This window comes from Dermochelys coriacea, chromosome 11, assembly GCF_009764565.3.
Source record: "Dermochelys coriacea isolate rDerCor1 chromosome 11, rDerCor1.pri.v4, whole genome shotgun sequence".
NCBI lineage: Eukaryota > Metazoa > Chordata > Testudines > Dermochelyidae > Dermochelys > Dermochelys coriacea.
In genome coordinates this window covers 29,075,186-29,095,045 of record NC_050078.2, presented here as the reverse complement: position 1 = coordinate 29,095,045, position 19,860 = coordinate 29,075,186, and the positions used below count along the sequence as shown (strand labels likewise).

The window sequence follows — 19,860 nt, the reverse complement described above, 5'->3', positions numbered from 1 at the left end:
TGTCAAGCCAATGTTCAAAATTTGGAGTAAAGTTACGACTTTGGGGGTTATTTTTTAAGTCAGGAAAACACTTATTTTAAAACAGGAAAGTCATATTTTCAAGACTAAAATAATTGATACCAAAAATGTCTGTCATGGAAAAACTAAAAGCAAGCAGTGCATCTCAGAGTAATGCTACACTTCAGGCCTCATTACTGAGCCATGTGGAACACACCTGAGCCTTTACCTCTTGAGGCTCTAGCAGTTTGTTTTATGAAGTCCAAGTGCATATCTGTTCTCTATCCATCTCCTTTCGGCATCAGACACAGTCCTACTGCTCAGAGATTTAAAATAATCCCAAATGCATGCTTCCTCAGTCTGCTTCTGCTTTACACATACTTAGTGAATGTGTTGGAAGTCGCACAGAACTCTAACTGTACTTTTATGGCATGGAATGTTTATCTGCTCTATTTATTTGTACCATATTGCTAAGGAATCTGCAATTTATATGTAAATTAGTTTTTCTGTCCATAACTCTATACAGACCCAGGCTGTCAAGTGATTCCATCTGTAACAACCCTGAAACTAAGAACTCTGGAACTATTGGAATCCATATGCTCCAACCCACAAAGCTAGGACCATATATGCTTAATCAATCGTGAGGTTTCCACCAAGGACTACAGTAACTATATGCATGTGAAGCAGAACCAGTATGGGTCCCCCAGATAGGAACCAGGTGAGTCTGATCAGTCAGATTCTCTGGTTATGTCTACATTTGGAGCTGGGGGTGGGATTCTCAGCCTGATTCCCATACTTGAGCTAGCTTTCAATGAGCTAGCATGCTAAAAAATAGTAGTGTAGCAAAGGCAGCAGCAAGTGGCAGCATGAGCTATCTTTCCTGAGGACTACCCCTGGGGTGGCTAGCCCGGGCTGCTGCTCACCTCTGAACATACTGCCTACAGTTTTTGGCACTCTAGCTTGATGAGAGCTAGCATGAGTATGTCTACTCAAGCTGGGAATCAGAGAAATGTAGAACTGAAAGGAACTTGAAAGGTCTTCTAGTCCAGTCCACTGCACTGAGGTAAGACTAAGAATTACCTAGACCATCCCTGACAGATGTTTGTCTAACCAGTTTTTAAAAACCTCCAATGTCAGTGATTCTGCTTTCTCCCTAGGTAATTTGTTCCAGTGCTTAACTACCCTGACAGTTAGAAAGTTTTTCCGAATGTCTAACCTTAAAACTTCCTTGCTGCAATCAGTGACTTCCAGATCAAAGTGCTAAGTAAGAACTTTACCAGTCAACATGTACCAGTTGTATACATATGATCAGTGCTTAAGTGGTGGATTTTTCAAGATGCACAGTGACCTGTGTGCACCTAATGGGAAGGAAAGAAGATTCTATGGTTAACTCTGACAATTTGGGTTCAGTTTCTAGTTCTAATCCAGACTCACTGTGTGACATTGGGCAAATCACTTAATCTCCCTTTGTCTCAATTTGCCACATATAAAATGGGGATAATACTTTCTTAGCTCACAGTTAGGAGGGTAAATTCACTAATATTTGTGAGGTGTTCAGACGCTACAAAGATGGGGCCATATAAATACCTAGAGATACAGACAGACATAACACATATTAGACCCAAACTACTAATCAGTGCAATTCCATTCTATTTAGTCTCTGGTACCACAACAATCACTGTGGTATCTGAGAACCTGGCGCTTTTCCCCATCCATGGCTATGGTCAAGTAAAACAAGATAATCAATTACACAAAAGTATAGGAGGAACCTTTTCTCACTGAGTCTGTAAATGGCCTAGGAGCAAAGACACCAATTAGCTAATGAGCGGAGAATATGAGTGCTAAAATACATTCTTGTGTGTCTTGTTTTTCATTACAAGTTTCTTTTGCAACAGTAAAAACACATGGTTATTGTTGAGGAGTAGCCACCACTACTTGATGTCATTTCATTGATAATATGAATGATTCTAAACTGAATCCAGAGTCAGTTCTAACTACGAAGAGAAGCAACAGCCTCTGCTAAGTCCCCACTGACTCAAGGTTGGAGGCCTCCCCACAAGAACTACAGTAATGGAGACTTGTCATCTCTCAAAAATGAAAAAAACATAAAGTGTTGTTTTTCCAGCTGAAGACATACCACACTTAGCAGCACCTGGATCTCCATAATCGGCTGCACAAGAAACCATCCCTGAGATGTTCTCTCCTGACATTTTTCAAGATTTGTTAAGATCTAGATGCCAAATAATCCCTCATCAGGAAAATAGCCCAAAGGACTCCTCTTACACCGAGGCCCCTGACACCCAGAGGCTCTACCTCTGCCTAAGCCTGTGCTTGCAGCAAGCTCACCGATATAAAGCATTAACAGCATTAACAGTCTTAACTAAGTCAAAGGTCATTTCAACTTTGCACTAACATGAGAAATATTTTCTTCCAGTTCTTCAACTCTTTCCAAGGCTGCGTTCTTGGTTTCGGCATCTTCAAGCAAAGCTCCCACATCAAATACATTGTCCAAGTAAGCTTGTATCTGCACCTGCAGTTTGTCACTCTCCGTATGTTTCAGCTTCTGAAAGTCCAAAGTAAAAGAAGCATCATGAAATGCATTCAGCAGCATGCAATGACAAGGCCACAACTACTGAATGGATGCAAATACGTTGCAATCAAGTTTGGCCCTATTTTCATATTTCAGAGAAGTGATTAACTTTTTAAACATCACTGAGAGTTACAAATAATACATGGCAAAATGTAAGGAGGCCCCCAAAAATTCAAACTTTAAAATTAAGCAGTAATTTTTTCTGTAGTAATATTAGCATTTTCTTTAATGGCAGGTGTTTGAGATCTTAACATCTGAATATAACTATTAACAGCACATAAGCAAGAGCTAGACACAGACAAGAGTACAGACAAGAGTACCAACCAGAATGTGAAGACTCACTGATGTGCCATGTAAATCTCTGACAAACATCTATTTTATACTGTGGCCTACACTGTGCTATTCAGGAACAGGCTCATCCTGGGGGTGGCGTGGCACCACGCCTCACCACTGCAGTGGAGAGCTCCGAGGGAGAGATGTTGTGGTCAGGGAGACAAAAAATACCTCCTGGAGCTCCCCAGCATACAGGCAAGAGCAGCCAGTTCTGCCAACTGGCACAAAGGAAGGGGAGGGGCTCTGCCCCTTCCCACCCACTCTGGGCTGGCTAGTACCCCATGAGGCAGTAGGTGACAGTAATCATTGCACTCAGATAAATAAATGGTTTCAGAGTAGCAGTCGTGTTAGTCTGTATTCGCAAAAAGAAAAGGAGGACTTGTGGCACCTTAGAGACTAACAAATTTATTTGAGCATAACCTTTCGTGAGCTACAGCTCACTTCATCGGATGCATTCAGTGAATTGAATGCATCCGATGAAGTGAACTGTAGCTCACGAAAGCTTTTGCTCAAATAAATTTGTTAGTCTCTAAGGTGCCACAAGTCCTCCTTTTCTTTATAGATAAATGAATGGAATTCAACTGTGCCTGACCCTCGAATAAGATGAGGGAAAGGCTCCGTGTGCCTTCTGCCTTGTATACCTGTGCAGAGGCTCTGTATCTGTTCTCTATTGTTCTGCCTGTGTTTGAAATGAGCCCACATAATTTGAAATGTCAACCTTTGAGCAGAATAGGCATAAGTCAGGAAGAGATTGTGATGAAATATCTTTTTAGATGAATTACAGTTCTTTTGCTGGCAGAAGATCATCATCAGTATAGAAAGGAGTGCTCAGTGTCAATGTGTACATATTCCTAGCAGAGAGCAAAAAGTAGCTCTGGCTCTGTGATCACTGAGCAGAGCCAAAAAACAGCAGGAACAGACAAACTCCTAAGCAACAAAAATACTGTTTTCCATGTAAATGTTCCTAATAATAAAACACTAGGAGAGAGAGAGAAACACATGGGGATAAGGGAGAAACGTGATATAAAAGCACCATTCTCTTTAAATAGAACATTTCCAGAAGGTGCCAGTAAATCTCTAAAGTCAGGAGCTTGTGAACTTCTAGTCAACATTCAATAGCATAATGTGTCATTTTTAATCTTAGCACCACAGCATTTAATCATTTGAAGAACCACTATATTATGCTGTATCTGCTCAACAAATGTTCCCCACCTTACCTGGTAATCTAGGTCCTGATTCAGCCAGGTGCCTAACTCACATGCTTAAAAGTCGGACATGTGCTTAAGTACCTTGCTCAATTGGGCCCCAAGAACAGAACCAGACCAATTAATTGACATCATGAGGGATGAATTTGGTCCATTATGGCCAGCTGTGAGGCTCAACTTTGAACAAACTTAGGTCTGGGGAAATGAATAATTACAAGATGAGGATCAAATTTTCATCCATGCTCCACGAGTAGGTTTACATCAATGGTCCCAGTTTAGCAGAGACAATGGCTACATTTTTAGCAAAATATGTATAATCTCCTCTGTCCCTTCCAAAAGCTCTCCTGGTTCAATGGACTTCAGGGGAGTTAAAAGGCGTGTCCCCATTTTTCTCCCCAATGTCCCTTTTATAGATTTCCATTGCTGGCAGGTATGTCTCCCACTGCACATAACAGGAGTTCTGTACCTGGAAACAGGGGAGAAGATACCCCTTACTTACTAGGTAAGAAGTATCACTGAATCCTCAGAGCCACTAACATTATCAACTCCTAGCGAAGATAAATGCTTAAAACTAGGAGAGTTAGGCAGGCTTATTGACTCTTTCAATGTGGGGGCGATGCTGTTGGGAATAAAGAAATATAAAGAGACGAGGGGAATGAAAGAATCAAGGGAGCTTGAACAATGTAAGGATAGTTCTGCTGACAACAGACATCATAATTCCAAGTACATGTCTGAGGTTACTTCTTCCTTTTGCTTCAATTTGTCATTTTTACCAAGTGATCATTTACTCATTGCTTTGCCATACTCATGGTTTGATTCCTGCTGCACAGAGCATGGTGTTTCTGGAGCCAAGAAGGTAGTCACATATCGTGAGTCCCATTACTGAGCATGGGGGCAGGGACTGAGCGAAGCTCTCAGAAGCTGTCACTGGCTTTACTTTGCTGCTATGAGGCTACTAGCAGAAAACAGTTTAGCTGCCAAGATGTCTAAAATGAGCCCAGCCCTCTCAGCAGAGATGTCACTATATTAGATTCAGGTTCCAGCTCCCTTGGAAGAAAGATCAGTATGCTGGAAGTGTGAGCCTTGTATGGTTTCATTCACCTTATCTGGAACAGCAACTAATTGCACATTTTGATAAAAAAAAAAATACAGAGCAAGGACCAAATTCATTCGAGGATCCGTGCTCAGCTTGGAGCAGGGCCCCCAGGATCAGAACTTGGGAGGCTGCAGCAACACAAAATGCTTTCAACAACCCCCTTCACCAAGAGACCTGCAAGCAGCCCTCACAACTCTAGAAGTGAACCGTGCTGACCAATTAAGGCAGTGGGAGATGGACTGAGGCAGTGAATTCACACTATTGCTTTTGCAGCTAGGGCTTCTGTGGAGCCTATAACATTGTAAAGCTGCCCTCCTAAAATGGAGTCCAGAAGGGAGGCTAGAGGTGAACCATCCGGGATGGAGTGGCCCTTGCTGGCACAGAGAGGCACAATATGCAATTCTCTGCACTAGCAGAGAACCCAATTGTCATTCAAGCCATGCAGAGCCTTGCATTGTCCAAATATGTTAATCCATTTGGGAGATAATGACCAATTTTGGTCAGAGTAAAACCAGGCAATACTTACATCCAAATATTCGTCCAGGCCTAATTTCGTAAATTCATACTGGAGATGAACTCTGAAATTCATGTCCTCTACTGAATGGACTACAATGTTGATGAACTGCATACATGCCACCTGTAGGGAACAATCATCACAGACTGAAAATTTAACAAGAAATAGCAGTGCATCCTTTGTTTTGTACAGAATGCTAGGATTTGCTACACTGCGTAAGAGTATTTAAAGATTATTCTCCTCCCTCCAATCCCAGGGATAATAGCTCATGCTTCAGATAGAGAAGGAAAAAATCCACTACAAACTTGGCCAGTTGAACAGCAGAGGGTGTGTGCAAAGGCAGCATGCCTTTGTGATATCACGAAAAGCACGAGATTTGGGGCCTGATCCTAAATCCAGAGAAGTTAAAGGAAGGACTCCCACTGACTTCAGTGGGGATTGATTCAGGCCCTCTGTTTTGACAAACATCACTATAGATGTTATGATTGTTTAATGTTGTCATATTTATCACAAATGGAAACTCTCTGATTTTCTTCTAAGAGTCAGATGTTTTGTTTAAAGTAGTGGATCCTGGTTTAAAAGGTGTTTGTTTATCCTGATTAATGGAAATGTGGGATTTCAAAAGTTCAGGAATGTCTGTAGAACTCAGCTTTGTTTTACTGTGACCTTTTGTCCACAGAAATAAAATGTTTTCCAAGCAATCATTAGATTGTCCATCCGGTGTTAGATTTCCACCTGACTCCAGAAGTAATTTAATTAGCTCTTGAGAAGAAAATATCATTTTTCAAATGAAGGCCACAATTCTTTTCTTTAATAATGATATGTACATTTTGTTTTGCAACTTGCTGGCACTGTTAAATTAGACAACAGGACTGGGCATTTTAAATGGAAGGTGCCTTGTTGTTATTCCTGGAGATTTCAAAATCCAAGATTTAGTAACTAATGATAAGATTCATATTTCTTAGCATATAAACTAACACAGACACAATGAAAGAAACAAACTCTCCCAAGCACGGTCATCTGGAGCCATCACTTCAACCACTCCCTCCATAACAGATGAGACAGGGTGGTGCTGAGGCTGATGGTGGAAGGATCGCTGCAAAATGCAGGGTATCAGGTTATATCACCCAGCTGAGCTTGCCTGTTCATTTCACACAGATCTAGCTTAGAGTAGCGATAATTGTCGGGCCAAATTCTGCCCTGAGATACATGTTCCCAGCTTCCATTTAAGTCAGTGGGAGTTGCACGTGCTTATCTGACCACAGAATTTGCCAGATTTGTCTCAGTTATTTTTATAAATGTCTTTGTATAGTTGTTACCTTTAAGTAGTAAAATCGAGTACTGATATATATGTTTGATATATTTTTCAGTAAATAGGCTACAATATCTATTTTTTTCAGTTACACAGGTATTATAGTATAAATAAAATGATACTGTATGTGTGTTTAAAAACAGTCAGTCAATCTGCTTAGGAGTCACCTGAAAGAAGATAAATTCCATGCAGCATGACTTTACATACAGCCAAGACTTCAAGAACAATCTACCCCTTTGGGGTCAATCAACATTTTGCAGGAAGAAGTAAGTGAACAGGAGAGCTACGCTTTGAATTACCATTTACCAGAACACAATAAAAAGAATGCCAGCTAATTCTGCCTGATGGCTGTTTTTGTAGAGACCGCCTCCAGGTCATCGAAGAGTTGCTATACAAGATCTTGGGAACATAGTAAACTGATTAACCAAGAGTTAAACATAGTTTGTTTGTGTCAAATGATTCTGTGTGTGTGTGTGTGCGCGTGTGTGTGTGTGTGCATAATATCCATACTGCTTATGTTTCATTTAAATAATCTGTTTGCAGAAAATATTGTGTAGGTCCCCAACAATGCAAATACAGAAATACAGTTGTGGTTGAGTGTAGGGATATGCCTGAATAACTACCTCCTCCTCCCCCTGATTCAGACCCCTTTCATTTGGGAGGTATGTGCAGGGGGCAGTGTGGAGGTGGAGGCGTGTGTGTACAGGAAAGGGGTACAGTGGACATCCAAATCCAAATATTTCAGCTTTGACCCATTTCTAATTGGAAAATGCTCCCTTAACATGGCTAGAAAGATAACTTCATTATGTGAATCTTTATAGTACAATATATTCTTCTCAAGTTTCCATAATCAAATACTATTTTTTCTTAGTATCACTACTGGCCCTAAACTGCTGAGCAATGGCACACTGGAGGGTAATTTAACAGATGGCCAAATCCTCTAATTTTAAAATGATCTGTTACACTCTCTTATTTTGTTTAGTAAACTCTTGCAAGAATAAGGGCAAATCCTGAGTTCCTTTCTCAGACCCTAATACTGCAGACATGAGTAAAGAGTTTACTAATCAAAATAACTGAATGTAAGAGTTATTTTTAAAATTAAACAGTAACAAGTTACTGGCAACAATAACAACCCTCACTGAAACACCTCTTTTTACTTACTCTTTCCTTTTTTCACATTAACACCTTCTGATTTATCTCCACCCCCATGTCAGGATATAGTTAACCAAAAATCCTTTTTGTTATCTTCTCCAGTTGACATCAAGCTGAAGTCAAGTAGCTGCAGAAATATCTTTGTTCATGTTCAGTTATAAGTTGAATTATTACTCAAGTTTTAACAATGCCTCCTAGAGCCCTGATTTTTTGGCATAATTTTTTATCATCCTGCCATAACTGACTTTGGCACATGTTACAAACCCAAATGCTCACACGATATAGGTGGTTCAGCAATCCAACATTCAAGAACTCTCCACATTGGCTCTATCTTGTATGGTCTAGCTTTCCCCCACAACCCCAAAGTATATTTGTCATAGGTTGTTTTTAACAAATGTGGATATAGTCAGAACCAGATGGTGACAGAAGGATCCAATCTGTCAAACCATTTGTCATTAATTTTCTGTCTTTCTGCTGTAGGCCTGTCAAGTATTTAATCACTTAGAAAAAGTAGGTGGCAGCAGATTTTATTAGTATTGGGCCAGCTCTTGACAATCCTTACTCAGAGCCATGTTGTTCCATTTCAATCAGATTTCAACATTGACTTCAATGATGAGCTCTAAAAATTCAATGGCACAATAAGGCCCTTTAATCTGGGGGGCAAGGATCAGCATTCTCATCACATGCCCTGTCAGTACCCAGAGACAACTGGCCCCACTTTCAGAAAACACAATGGGATGGTGGGGGAAGGGATAGGTAGGCATGAACCTAAATAAGAACTTCATGATTTGGTCAATAATGCATAGTCAGTTACACAGGGACATAATTATATACAGCATCTAACATAACACAGAAAAGACACACTCTACCCTTAGAGCAGGCTATCTAATAATAATAAGTGTAGGCCTGGAAGGATTTGATTTTTATTGGTAAATCTCAATAAACATCAATTTAACTACACACTCACAAACAAAACAAATTCCATTGATAATAACTGAAATTTACAGATAGGCAAAGTAAGAAAAATGCTGCTTGAGAAATTATAAGCATTTGATTTAAGGGTATTTACTTTGTATATTTTGACATGTGACATTGACAATTTGTGTTTTAATGGTTATAAAGCTTTAACTTTTTGAATCTCAAAATCTACTGTCATTAAATAATTATCATCTGACCCCTCCATTGTCTGACCACCCCATATCTTCCTGCAACTGTGAAAATTTTAGATCAATAAAAACTGAAAAAATCCTTGAAGCTCATAATTTTGCACAACTGTGAAAATTTAAATTTATAAAAAAAATCTTTAAAAAATGCTTAAAATAAACATTGATATTATCTGTTGAAATTATAAAAAAATAAAAATTTAATTCGGCTAAGCCTGCATATATGTAAATAAAGGTTAGTTTATCGATAAAGTTGGACACTTCCTGGTGGCGTGTGGAGAGCTGGCTGACCACAGGATTCTGTCTTCTTGTTTACAGTTGCTAAGTTGCAGAAAAAGAGTCTAAAAATACACTGAATACTAGCCTCATATTACTTTTTCATGTAAACAATTGCTGGAGTCGTTACAGGGATATTATACGATCATGAACAGGTAAGGATATTGCCTTTGTGATTGTCCATAAGACAAATCTTTCTATTAAGTTGAAGCCGAAAATGGGACAAAGTTGAGAATATTTAATCTATATGGTGCCTACCATAATGGGGCTCTGGTCCCCCCCCGGAGCTCCAGGTGCCACTGCAATACTGATAACAAAAAGCAACAACAACAAGATTGTATGGAGTCACTGTAGGCAGTTCAATAAGCCTAGCATAGTTATTTTAGATTTTGTAAGGCTTTTGTCTCAACATGAGAAAGTAGCCACAGAATTTTGTGTATTGCACAAGCCCAGAGACCGCAGTTTAAACATTCTTTATTGGGTGTCATGTTCTGTTGTTTAAGAGTATCAAAAGAAGCAGATGGTTCATTGGATTGATAATGAGACATTATGTTTTTACTTCTTCATCATAGGTTTGAGTTTGGCTCAAGTTTGCAGGGGCTGAAAATCACTGCCATGGGAATGCAGTTCAAAACCTACCTGAAATGCCATGGTGGTCTTAATCTAATTCCTTATGGACAGAAGTTCACATTACAAAACCCATCAACACAACTGGCACTAGGTGCCATCCTCGTCGGAAGTCTGAGCAGAAAGGCCGAGGCTTGAATGGGAACAGAGACAGAACTATTCTCTCACCCCAAGGGGCGGATTATCAGGTCAAATTTGAGGCACGGCATGGGCAGCATTCTGAAGCTTGCAATGGTGATGCCTGTGCTGTGCCTTTTCTGTGAATAAATAGAGGACTTTGATTCCAGGGCTTTCAAGCTGACACCTTAAGGAATCACTAAAATTCACGTACGGTACATTTTTAAGACCTATGTTAATATATTCATAACAAATTCATTATGTTCACCATTTAAACTCATTCATGTCATGATTCATCAGAGTTCGCAATGGAAGAGCTGGAGTTTGGTGTGTATGGGTGCCAATGTACTCTTCCACTATGTTTCTATTTTCTTTCCTGTTTCAGGGGAAGTGGTGTCTGTGAAGATGCACGTGCAAACCGAGGAATGAATAGTGGCAAAAACTAGTGTTATATTTATCTACAGATAAGGAAGGACAACAGCTGCAATGAGTCTTGGCCATACTTGCCTGTCATAGGGTGTTTGAGGATGCTGGCATATGTAGACTCTACACATCTTGAGATTTCAGATAATTCTATTCTCCCACCCAGTTACAGTGCACAGTACTACAAACAAGTCCTTCAGTTGTGCCTGCCAATGATCACATACTAAGGTATTATAGTATGAGACATTTTTACAAAAGCCTTTCCACTACATCATAAGTGCCCACATTTTCTGTTACCAAGGGCCATATTGGCAACTGACCAGGGGCCCAAAGGTAGACATTAAATTGGACAAAAGGGAGCACACTGTAGCAAACTTCATTTTTGACATGTAGATGGCCCTTCTTACTCATTGACAGCTTTATTGTTAAACGTATAGTGTTAAAGTAACACCTAAAGGCCGCATCATCAGGGCCCCACCATGATAAACACTATACATACACATGGTAAGCGACTGTCCCTCCCATAAGAGTTTACAATCTGAACAGACAAGACAGACAAAGGTCAGAAGCAGGGCCGTCCCTCCCTATTCTGGGGCTCTACACTGCACCCCCTCCCCCATGGTGGGGCAGGGGGGAACCACCCCCCAGCACTCACTGGTGGCGCAGCTGGGGCTGGGTTGCTGCACTTCCCGCTGCTGGTGAGTGCTGCTGGTGAGGGCTTCTGCTGCAGTCCTCAGAGGAGTGGGGGTGGGGGTGGGGCTGGGGCGGAGCAGGAGCGGGAAGAGGTGGGACTGGGGTTTGAGGAGCACGCAGCTGCGCAGGGCACCAGGAAATGTGGTGCCCCATATTTCCTGGAGCCCTACACAGCTGCATACTTTGAGTATGGGTAGGGATGGCCCTGGTCAGAAGGGGAGACACAGGCACAGGGAGCCTCACAGCACATCACTGGTGTAGCTGGGGCTCAAATACTAGTTTCCAAGTCCCAGACCGATGCTCTACTGAATGGTCCACACAGATAGCCCCTAAGTACAGTGCCAATAGTAACACATCCAAAGAGTATCAATAGCAAAATTTGAGCAAAGTGAAGAATGGAAGCTATGTAAGTTTGAAGATACTCAATACATAATTAACAGAAAAAATGTACGTAAGCCCCAAAGGAGTATCGGGGAACAGGAAGGGACCCAGCAAAAAGGAAAGTTTAAGTTTACTAATGACAGTAAGACTTACCATGAAGTCTATATTGTTGTCTTCATTTCGGAAGTGTTCCATCAGCTTTTCAAAGCGCTGTTTCTCTCCACAAACCTGCAAAGGAATCACAGTGTATCTGTTACACAACCACCCACTAGAGGGAGTACTAAAAACATTAAAACCAGGCTTACAGGCTTATTCACAATCCTTTATGCACCAACAGTCTTTTCCCTTATTCAGACTATTTTCTTCATGACAAGTCTCACTGCACAAACATTTTTGACTCTCCAAACTCTGACTATCAGCTGTGCTGCAAGTCACCAGGATCAGAACTAAGGCTTAATTATAAAATTCTTTCCATGTTTCCTTGCCTTTAAAAAATTTAGGCCAGATCGTCAGCTGATGTAAACTGGTGTAGCCAATGGTGGTGAAGCCAATGGAACTATGGCAGTTTACACCAGAAGAGGATGTAGCCCTCCAGCCCATTCACTAACCAATCATATTAGATTCTTTTCCCCCTCAACACATTTGAATATAATGCCATGATGCAGAAGATCAAATTACAAGGTGAAAAACCATGATAATTATCCTCTGTCAAATTTGGAGGTGATGTAAGTCAAACGCTGGCAAGTCTGTGTAAATGTTAGCTGGTGTGACTTACATGGCAAAAGGTAGAACAACAGGACTGATGGCAGGAAAAGCAACCAACAAAGGAAGAAATAAGCTCTGAGATATAGGAGGTCTCAGTACATTATTTTATATCTTCTTACATCTTTCTAATAGTTAGTTTCCCAGTTTTGATTCCACTCTCCTGATTCGTCAGCATATACATGTTAAATCCAATTTACAGCAGAGTTGCAATACAGTAAATAAGCTGAAGAGTGAAGGAAGCTGGAATGAATGAGTGCTACAACCATAACAAAGAGGACGTAAACGGATTACTAGAAAGATCCGATGTCCTCTCATTCCCCACCCAAGAACTGCATCTCTTAACACTGATGTGTAATCTAGGCCACCATTTATACACTTTCAGAATCTGGCCACAAAGACAAGACAAGAGTCTTTTCTCCTCAAAAAGCAGTTCAAATAAGACAGAAAAGATAACTCACCTAGAGAGAGACTTAAGTGCCTTTCACTACCAGATGGGGGAGCACTGATTCATAGAATCATAGAAGATTAGGGTTGGAAGAGACGTCAGGAGGTCATCTAGTCCAACCCCCTGCTTAAAGCAGGACAAACACCAACTAAATCATCCCAGACAGGGCTTTGTCAAGCCGGGCCTTAAAAACCTCTAAGGATGGAGATTCCATCACCTCCCTAGGTAACTCATTCCAGTGCTTCAACACCCTCCTTGTGAAATAGTGTTTCCTAATATCCAACCTAGATCTCCCCCACTGCAACTTGAGAGCATTGTTCCTTGTTCTGTCATCTGCCACCACTGAGAACAGCCGAGCTCCATCCTCTTTGGAATCCCCCTTCAGGTAGTTGAGAGCTGCTATCAAATCCCCCCTCACTCTTCTCTTCTGCAGACTAAACAAGCCCAGTTCCCTCAGCCTCTCCTCATAAGTCATGAGCTCCAGCCCCCCAACTCTCCCTCTAATAAAGTGCTTGAAGCTCAACTTTACTGGATCTGACTTTACTATAGGGCCAATCCTGCCTCCTCCTCTGTGAGGTCAGGGGGCCCTTGGCGGAAGAACTAGTGCATTTCTGCTGCACATGGGGAAATGGTGAGGAAGAATTGGGCAAGGTCACACAGGGCTCCCCTGCATGGCACAGAAATTTGCCTCTGTGGAAAGAGTCAGAAAGATGTAAGAGGTAGATAGGTCTTGTATGGGTGCCCAGCACAAGGGCAAATTTAAATTAAATCAAATAGGTGAGCTGCAATAGCAGCTCACAGACAGTGAGCACAGAGGCTCCCTTACTCCCCTGCAAATATCCTTTGTGGCCAGTGAGATTGCTTGCTGGAGTAAGAGCTTGTGCATTTCTTTGCAGGATCAGGGCCTTAAGTCAGAGGGGGATCACAGACCAGCAGTCACAAAAGTTTCAGGATTAGTATGAATACCAAAGATTAGGAACTACTGCCTTCAGGCACTGCACTAAATAACACTGTGGGCCAAATTCATCCCCAGTGTAACAGCACAGATTCAGATCAAGAACAGAACAGAACAAAATAACAAGGATTTAAAAGAATTTGAGATTCTCAGGAGGAAACCAATGAGATTAACGTGGTTAAATACCCTAACAAATTAATACATAACAGTACACAGATAACATGAATACATAATTTATCTAGCTGTTGCCATTTATTCCAGAAAAAGAAAAAACCCACAGATCTATTTGCTTGCACATGGAAAACAACTTGAAGAATTATTTATTATCAAAGGTAATTGTTTCCAGTCAACAGCCCTTTGTCTTATGCTCTCCAGTGTATTTCTATTTTTCAGATGTGTCTGCTTATGTATGTCAATGCTTTTAAGAGGCTAAACTGTGATATATTATCACTGTATTCACTAAAACTTGATTTTACACCAGTACTGTAGTTCATAGCCTCTGGGCCACATTTTTAAATTGGCTTGGTTGCTCATTTTTGCACCTGCAAATCATTTATGCCTCCTACAAAATATAGTTTTTCTTAAAGTCCCAGCTCCTGGAATCACGTGAGTCTCTGATTTCATTAAAGAGGGGGGGAAAAGGAAGTTTCTAGGCCCCAGTTGTGAAGAAAAGCTCAAAAATGGGACCCGAGTGCAAGCTAAGGCTTAAAAACAAGAAGGCAAAAAACCAAACAAACAAAAAAAACAAATTTGTGTTTTTGAAAATCTCACAATTTCTTGCGGCCTGCCCATGCTCATGTGTGGGGTTGTTAGTACTGGCAAGATTAACTTCTCGGAAGCTAAATTCTCAGCCTTTCCTGGGCTCACTGTCACCATAGTCACCCAGATTTCTCACCAGGAGAGATATGACCATACACCAGTTTTGAGTTACCTATCCTTCCTAGGTCATTATTCTTGTTAAAAAATAAACTCTTTGACCATTTTTTTGGATGTACAGTGCCTGGCACAATGGGACTCTGATTTTGGTTTGGGCTTCAGGGTGCTAATGTTATATCAATATTAAATAGTAATAGCAAGTTATAAACCTCTGGAAAGGAAGTTTATAATGAAAATGCTAGATGGTCCTTAGTGTAACAGCTCCAACAGTGCTATTATCACCATGGTTAATTAACAGATTACTTTTTATCCCCTTTGGCTTAACATATGTTATTCAGTTTGGCAGGCAAAAATATTGTAAGAGCCGCCTCATCATAAAATAAAGAGATATGCAGTGTAGTTCTGAAAAACAGTTCTGTGTAAGCTCGAAAGCTTGTCTCTCTTGCCAAGGGAAGCTGGTCCAATAAAAAGATATTACCTCACCCACCCTGTCTCTATAATAAAGAGACATGTAATTGAGCTTGATGGCTGAGACATGAGCACCTAAATTTACAAGTCTTGGTCTCTCAATTTAAGAAGAGCATGGCTTCCCATGGATCACCCTCGCAGATAATAGCAAAGTTGGTCTTTGGTTACTTTCAAGTTTGCTGTGGGTAGTTCAGGGACTCCTTGCTGTGTGCAGTCACAAAAAGAAGCGATCAACCTCACAGCATCATGTGAAGCAGAAATTAAATCCTCCTGATGTCAGAGTGCTAATCTCAGACAGGAGCTAAATGCACCAACAGTTGCATGTGGAGTCCGCTGTTAATCTTCACAAAATGAACCATTTCCTTCTAGCTTCTTAGGGCTTCTCATTATTAGTGATGGACAAAATTCATCCATGTATGGTCTCTCCCTTCAATGCTCACAATAGTTTTCAGAAGCAGAAAGATGGTGTCCATCTGTGGTATACTCAAGCTTTGAAAGAGACAACATTGACGAGTGGAAGCAAGCGTAACTCCTGCTTCCTTGGAGTGGCACTCTGTCCCTCTGTAGTAGTGGCTAGCCCCCCTCCTAAAGATTATTGAGCCTGCTATAGCCTTGCTTAAAAAACGTATCTTTTTAGCTCATGCAATAGAGGCTTATGCATTAAGCTCCAAAGGTCCCAGGTTTGATCCCCACAGCTGAAGCCCCTGTGTGGGTCAGCATTACACAAGAAACTGCTGCTTCCTAAACCTGTGATTGGTTTAGTATGTGGCATGCAACCTTTCTGTGCCTCAGCTTCCCTATCTAGAAAATGTCATATACATGCACTGCAACAAACTGGATCCAAAGCACTTCAACAGAGACACAAAAGAAGTGCTAATATGTGCCAATATCCTGTCTAGCTCTGGGCTACCCCACTTCCTCCACACAGATTATTCCTGCCAGAATCAGGAATAATTTCTGTTTATGGCACACATAAAGCCCATTGTCTGGTCTACTTAAAGCCCTGTCCTGGAGTGCTCTACCCTCGGTCTAACAGAATAGATTCTTAGTAAATTTGGAGGATTGCCAGATTGAGGACATAAAAATTCTGCCTCATGTTCTGCTTTGGCCCACGTCTCTTCTGGAATGTGCACCTAGACAACAGCAAAATACAAAAGAGGACAAAAGATGCAACGTTCTAAAGATGCTGACATCTAGAATTAGCTCTCCCAGGGAGAGCCAAACAGAGCACCCAAATCCGTCTGTCTGAATTGATGAAACTGCTCAGATATGAGAAAGAAATGGAGAAAGCACCAGCTGATTTAATTTTACTTCAGAAGCTTGCACTGGACCTGATCAGACTCCCATTGAAGTCAATGGGAGTTTCTCCATTGACTTGAATGGGAGTTGGATCAGATCTACTGTTGTATATTAAGATTCCAAGCCTTTTTACTACTGTAGTAAATGGGATAAATGGTTCATTAAAACTGATGTTCTGACATAAATCTTGCTGTGCTCTGGAGACACCCCCTGAAACAGTCATCATTCACAGAAGTAATAGAAGAAAATTCAGGCTCACCCAAACTTTCGATTCTAAAAGAAAACAAGTATCTCTGATGCCATTTCAGAAAAACTGGAACTGATTTAAATTAAAAAAATTGTATATTATCAGCATTTATATAGAAATAAACATAATGGTAGTGCATAAAATCCTCCACTGATAAGATAAAGCGAGAACAATCAAGGATTGAGTTCTGGGAGACTTCACATGAACGATTCCACACTGATGATGGAAAAATGCTGACATAAACAAATGCTAACTATTTATGATTTGTTAATTAAATCAGATAACAGCCTATTGTCTACCAGCCCAACAGTCAACTGACAAAGACAGTAAACAAATAACACTGGCCTAGTAGAGCAGAGAGCAGACGTGAAATCGGTGGGGGGGAGAGAGAAACAAAAAAACCATGACTGTGGCTGTCAGTGGTTGCTTACAGATATCTCACCCTGTCATCAGATGAGGTAGTGCGGGGAACATGCGCGTTACAAGAGGCGGTGAACTGACTAATCTTTGATAATAAATTGTATCATCTCATAAAAGAGAAAACTTGTAGCTGCAGTCTAGAGGCTAAAGACTGGCAGATGTCCAAGATATGATGAAATCAAACCCAAATGCATAAAATCATATGTAGCCATTTATATCTGAATACATTTCCAGGATCTGTCATCCACACTGGAAGTATGAGTAAGACCAATAAAACTGATCTTACTTTTATCATCATTATTCAACACAAGAAGAAAGACAAAGAGGTAACCACAACTATAAAAAAAACCCTCTGTCTACATTAAGACGGTGAAAAAGATATTTTAGGCTGTATCAGTCTGAGTCATTTCCGAAGAACAATGTGATTTGTTTTGTTTTTGGAAAGCCACCCACTATGGATTCTTTCTTTAAAGAGGACTAGGAATATGCTAACGAGGTATTCATATCACAAATGTATAATAAAATCCTACAGAAAAACAGTAAGTTCTCTTATGGGAAGTTTGATGAAGATGATGTCCACATCACAGCACTATATGTTAGGTCACATAGTTCAGTGTTTCTCAGTCTTTTTGATACCAGCGACCGGCTTGCTGCCTTCCTAAACTGTGTCAGGGAGATCTCAGGGATTGGCGCCAGTCCACAAACTGGTCATTGGAAAACACTGATATAGTTCACATCCAGACCACCCAAAAGGAAAGTTCAAATAAGGCAATATGATTGATATGATGTTCCTGTTCTTGCTACGTTTGTATTTGGGCAAGCTCAGGAAAGAGTACCTGAGCAGAGAGTTAGAGACAAAAAGATATTGTCAGGTGATACTTTCAACAAATTAGTGTTGCTAGATGTTTTTATGGACAGCATGTGAAAGATGAAATGAAAATCTATTCTTCTAGAAGCAGGTTCTCCTCCTACTCAGACAATATCCAATTACACAGAGAAGCATCTAACTTTATTGAAGAATGTGCTCATCTCTCAACTTAGCAGCAAGAAGATACAGCATGATACACATGAATATCTGGCTGGTGAATCTTGCCCATATGCTCAGGGTTCAGCTGATCGCCATATTTGGGGTTGGGAAGGAATTTTCCTCCAGGGCAGATTGGAAGAGGCCCTGGAGATTTTTCACCTTCCTTTCTAGCATGGGGCATGGGTCACTTGCTGGAGGATTCCCTGCTCCTTGAAGTCTTTAAACCATGATTTGAGGACTTCAATAGCTCAGACATAGGTGAGAGGTTTATCGCAGGAGTGGGTGGGTGAGATTCTGTGGCCTGCATTGTGCAGGAGGTCAGACTAGATGATCATAATGGTCCCTTCTGACCTTAATATCCATGAATCTATGAATAGTGTGATAAGGGTACTCGGTATTTCAAAGTTTGGAGTCATAGTTTGTTGGCCAATGGTATAAAGTGCATATTATGAAAGACAGCTGCTGGACCACTATCTCTTCAACATCTGGGGTATTTTTGTTTGTAAGGCTGAAAAGGTTTTGCCCTGCCCAGATACGAAGACTGACTCCCAGCAATATATTTATTTATTTATGGAGCTGTATGCCATGAAATGTACATGATTATAAGTATTTCTGGGGGACTGAGCTCTGTGTCTGGGCAGGACAAGAACAGATATAGATATTATAAATATATACATTTAAAGGAAAGATAACAACACATATAGATATTATAAACATATAAACAAGAAATGCCACTGCTACTAGGAAGTGACCTTTGATTTCTCAAAAATCCATGGAGAATGTCTGAAATTTCTCAAAGTATTTTGAGCTTGAAGCTATAAATGCTGATAACAGTTGACTAAAGCCAGAAGATGAATTTTTCTGAAGACTAAACTTGGCAAATATAAACCTTAGCAAAGGTTTTGCAGAAATTTTCTAGCAGTACAGATGTTGAAATGACTAGCAAATCATGTGCTTCTCCAAGGTTATTTTAAACTGCTTCCTCTTCCCCTTTCCTTAAGACATCAATAAGCTTTCAAGTTCTATAACAGTCACTGACTTCACACAAGCAGAAGAAGCAGCACAATGAATATGTATATATATATATATACATAATGATTTAATTATAGAAACTTGAATCTAAATAAAACATTGTGAGAGTTTGAGGCTAAACAATATTCTCTCACTCCCCTGAAGTGAAAACTAGTGAAAGCTAACCAATGAGGGTTCAAGTGCCATTCCACTGCTTTTTGAGTTCACTACATAAAACATTCAAATGACTCTTGGCATTATTAGCACAACACTAGCAGTCATTACCAGGCTATGATCAGTGGGGTTTCAAGTCTTTTTACTGGTGAGACATTTAAATCAGAATGACACATGTTAAAATCCATTAAACTGATGATAAAAACGACCAGGAATTACGTATGTCACCTGATGACTCTTTATCATTTCACTCTTTTACTAGTTTTACTAGAACACAGAGGGGGCCTGATTCTT

General features: G+C 40.5%; 1 protein-coding gene across 12 annotated transcripts in view; it reads right to left on the bottom strand.

Moving 5' to 3' along the window:
- The window catches only part of FMNL2 (formin like 2), a 259,549-nt gene that overhangs the window by 28,864 nt on the left and 210,825 nt on the right, over positions 1–19,860 (bottom strand). For all 12 annotated transcript variants that reach the window (XM_038421460.2, XM_038421462.2, XM_038421461.2 and 9 more), the window contains 3 exons: positions 12,033–12,107; positions 5,748–5,858; positions 2,411–2,560 (listed from right to left, as the gene is read on the bottom strand). In XM_038421460.2, coding sequence (XP_038277388.1) covers positions 2,411–2,560; positions 5,748–5,858; positions 12,033–12,107 — 336 coding nt within the window. The remainder of the gene's footprint in view (positions 1–2,410; positions 2,561–5,747; positions 5,859–12,032; positions 12,108–19,860) is intronic.